Here is a 3,973-nt window from a genome sequence, read left to right as displayed (position 1 = left end):
AATTTTTCAATTTTTAAAATTTTGGATTCTCGATTCTCTATTTTTCGGTTTTTCGACTCCGGTTTTCTTTCGATTTTAAATTTTATAGTTTTGTATTTCTGAAATTTCGATTTTTCGATTAATCAATTCTTCCATATTTCATTGCTGGGATTTTTAATTTTTTTGACTTCTCAATTTTCCGATGTTTCAGTTTTACAGTTTTTCAAGTTTTCGATTCTTCCATTTCTTATTTTTAAATATTTGTCGTCTATATTTGTTCCATTTTTGAGTCTTCTTTTGTATTCCCTTTTTCTCTTTTTTGTAGTTTTTTCGATTTTTTTTTGCTTTTTCTTTTATCATTTTTCTGGCGGTTTTTTGTTGCTTGTTTTGTCATATTTTATTGTAGATTCTGTTTCGATCTTACTTTTTTGTCTTTTTTTGTTGTATTTTCTGACAACTATTTTACGCGTTTTTTGTTGCATTTCTTATAGTTTAGTTTGTGACCTTCATTTCGTCGCAGGTTTTTTGTAATTTTTTTCACCCCTTTCTACGTGTTTTTTTTGTTGTCTTTTTTTGCTTTTTTTTTAATTTTCTTGTAGATTTTTTCGACTCTTTTTTAAAGCCTTTATTGTCCTCTTTTTTATAGACCTCTTTGTGTGTTTTGTAGCCTTTTTGTAGTCGCATTTTTATGCTTTCTTTTGTGTTTATGTTTTTTTTTGTCGCACTTTTTGTCGTCTTCTCTGTCGCATTTTTTGTCCTTATCGTTGCCTCTTTTTGTTCCTTTTTAACCAATTTTTTTTTGTTGTTTTTGTTGCATTTTTGTGTGACTGGTTTTTTACTGTTTTTTATATTTTTTTGTCCCATTTTTATCTTTTTTTGTCTTTAATTTAAATTTGTATGTCTTTTTTTTCTGTTTTTGACAGGTTTTTGTTATTTTTGAATAGTCTTCTTTGCATTTTTTGTCGTCTTTTTCTGGATTTTTTTTTATCTTTGTTGCTCCTTCTTGTTGTTTTTCCTTCTTTTTTATCTTTTTGTGCCCGTTTTGTCGTCTTCCATTTTCTCCTCTTTGCATCGTTGTTTTTTCTTTTTAGTAGCTGATTTTTTTATGCGTTTTTTCCGTTTTCTGCAATTTTTTTAATCGTTTGTAGTAACTTTTTTGTTTGCAGTGTTTCATGATGTTTTTTATTACTCGTTTTTAAGTCTTTTCTCACTCCCCTTTTAGTCCTTTTGTTTTGGATTTTTTTTGTTTCCTTTTTTGCCTTTTATTTTTGTTTTTTTATTGCTTTCTGGGAATTTTTTTGTCTTTTTGCGCATTTTTTGCCGTACTTTGTCACATTTTTGTGTAGACTTTGTTTGTTGTCTTTTCTTGTTGCTTCTGCCTCTTTTTTTATCTTTCTTGTCCACTTTTCTGTCCTGTGCTTGGTATTTTTTGTGTTTATTTTTGGCTGTTTTAGTAGTCAAGTTTGTATGCGTTTTTTTCGTTTTTGTGCAATTTTGTCGTTTGTAGTGACCTTTTTGGAAGATATTATTGTTTTTTTTTGTCGTATTTTTATGGCCTTTGTTTGCAGGGTGTTTTGTAGCTTTTTTATTACTCTCTTTTTGTCTCCTTTTTTACCGCCTTTTTTGATAGTTTTTTTCTCATTTTTGTGACCTTTAGATAAATAAGATTTAGAAATATTGTCAAAAAAATAATAAATATAATTAATATATATATATTTTTTTACCCTTTTTCCAGCTTTTTACAACTTGTTCTATTTTTTTTTGTATTTTTTGTCGTCTTTTCTTTAAAATCAAATTTCATAATTGATCAAAACCGCATCGCCGCCACTGCTTTTTTCTCCACTGTCAACAAGTCGGCTACGTTGGCAGCCCTGATATTTTGGAGGTGTCTCGGCCGCACTCAAATTTCTCCTGTCATTTTCTTTCCAGCGGTATCATTGTTGTTTATATTTGGCTGTGATAAAGCACTTTTACATGAATTTCCAATTATAAAACCTCTATCAGAATTCCATAATGTCTTCAACGGTGTCAATTATAGTTTTGTGTACGTTTTTTATAACCGCATTTAGCCACGACGAAGATGTCCACACAATCAGGTACTCCACAGAGAACTTTGCTCAAGAACTACCAAAGAAAAACCACTTTGTCATGTTCTACGCGCCATGGTAAACACAAGTCGCTTTGTAGCCCCCCAGACATAAAACCGCTCATTATCACTAGGTGCGGCCATTGCCAGAGACTAGCCCCCACCTGGGAGCAGCTCGCCGAAATGCTCAACGAAGAAGACAGCAACATAAAAATCGCCAAAGTCGACTGCACAACCGACAGCTCTTTGTGCTCGGAGCATGACGTAACGGGCTACCCCACACTCAAATTCTTTAAAGTTGGCTCAGGTGAAGGGATCAAGTTCAGGGGCACCAGGGATTTGCCCACCTTGACCACGTTCATCAACGAGCAGTTGCGAGAGGTAAGTAAAGGTCATTGAGGTCAACGTGAAGGTAATGTCACCAGGGGGAGGACGAAGGAGCGGAAATCAAGCCACCACAGCCGGTGAGCGGATTGGTTGAGTTGAATGAGGAGAATTTCGAGAAGTATGTATCCAGTGGGAAGCATTTCATCAAGTTTTATGCCCCGTGGTGTGGACACTGTCAAGTATATAATTATAAATCACAAGGGTTCAATAAATGGGTTTAAAAATTGTTTGTAGAAATTGGCACCGGTGTGGGAGCAACTGGCCAAATCTCTGGAGTTTGATTCTTCTATTTCTGTTGCAAAAGTTGATTGTACACAGTTTAGGTCAATTTGTAACCAGTTTGAAGTTAAAGGGTATCCCACTTTGTTGTGGATTGAAGATGGGAAAAAGGTTGTTTTAATTGTTTGTATAAGTGATTTAATAAAAAAACGTCACCTTTGTTTGTTAGATTGACAAGTATCAAGGAGACCGGTCTCATGAGGCTTTGAAATCTTATGTTAGTAAAAGAATGGGGTCCCCTGAGGCACCCACTGAAGCTGGTAAAACACAAAATGAAGAAGCAGGCGTGGGGATACTTACTGGTGACACTTTTAAACATGGGGTTGAAAATGGTGTTACTTTTGTCAAATTTTTTGCACCTTGGTGTGGCCATTGCAAGCGTTTGGCACCTACATGGGATGAGTTGGGAAAAAAGTTTATTGGTGATGGTAACGTCAATATAGTGAAGGTAGACTGTACTCTGGATATCAATAAGGATCTGTGCAATGAACAGGAAGTGAGTATTGTGTTGTTTTCAATTGCAATTTCTTTAATTTTAATTTTTTTTTCTAGGTTGAGGGCTTCCCAACTATATATCTGTACAAAAACGGGGTTAAAATATCCGAGTACAGTGGTAGTAGAACGCTGGAAGATTTGCATGATTTTGTTAAGCAGCACACTGGCCATGATGAACTGTAATTGTTTGTCTGTGTGTAATTGTGTGTTGAGAGTTGTAAGTTTTGTTTCTTAGCGGTGTATGTAATTACAGTTGAAACTATGGAGTGGAAAATGTTTTAATTCCATTTCACGTGTGTGTTTGTAAGTTTGAATAGAGCCCTGTGTTGGCTGTTTTATGTGGTTATCACCACTGGTTGAACTGTCAGAATACCAGTGGCGGTACCATGACACAGTTTGACTTTGTTCCATTAAAGTTTTTATCCAGAGTTGTTTTATTTGTTCATTCCTTGATCTTTCAACCTTTTATATTACCAGTTGGTGGTAAAAGATCAATGTTGGAGTCAGGCAACCACCTAAACACATGCGTATTGAGTGTTGTATAACTAAAATGTACTTTACGCAAATAACATCCATTACCACTGTATAAAGGTCAATCAGTAGAGACAACTCGTGTCGGCGCCTTTGATCTTTCTGACCCGAATTTTAAGCGTCATCGGTGGTCGTTGCCCAAAATATTTCTAGATGTCGCCACCCAATTTAAAAAGGATCAGAAACGCTTCACTTTAAAATTGATTCGTGTACACA

General features: G+C 34.9%; 1 protein-coding gene across 1 annotated transcript; it reads left to right on the top strand.

Annotated features, from left to right (window-relative positions):
* Positions 1-1,851: 1,851 nt before the first annotated feature.
* LOC135128671 (thioredoxin domain-containing protein 5 homolog) lies at positions 1,852-3,654 on the top strand. The gene is made up of 6 exons (XM_064055673.1): positions 1,852-2,144; positions 2,200-2,446; positions 2,491-2,631; positions 2,687-2,842; positions 2,901-3,227; positions 3,284-3,654. The coding sequence occupies exons 1-6, from the start codon at positions 1,993-1,995 to the stop codon at positions 3,407-3,409; spliced, it is 1,149 nt and encodes a 382-aa protein (XP_063911743.1). The 5' UTR covers positions 1,852-1,992; the 3' UTR covers positions 3,410-3,654.
* Positions 3,655-3,973: the final 319 nt, after the last annotated feature.

The sequence above is a fragment of the Zophobas morio genome, unplaced genomic scaffold (genome assembly GCF_036711695.1).
Source record: "Zophobas morio isolate AGI-343-1 ecotype UQ-CSIRO unplaced genomic scaffold, CSIRO_AGI_Zmor_V1 ptg000014l, whole genome shotgun sequence".
NCBI lineage: Eukaryota > Metazoa > Arthropoda > Insecta > Coleoptera > Tenebrionidae > Zophobas > Zophobas morio.
The sequence above is the reverse complement of the archived record's forward strand: the minus strand, read 5'-3'. Positions and strand labels throughout refer to the sequence as shown.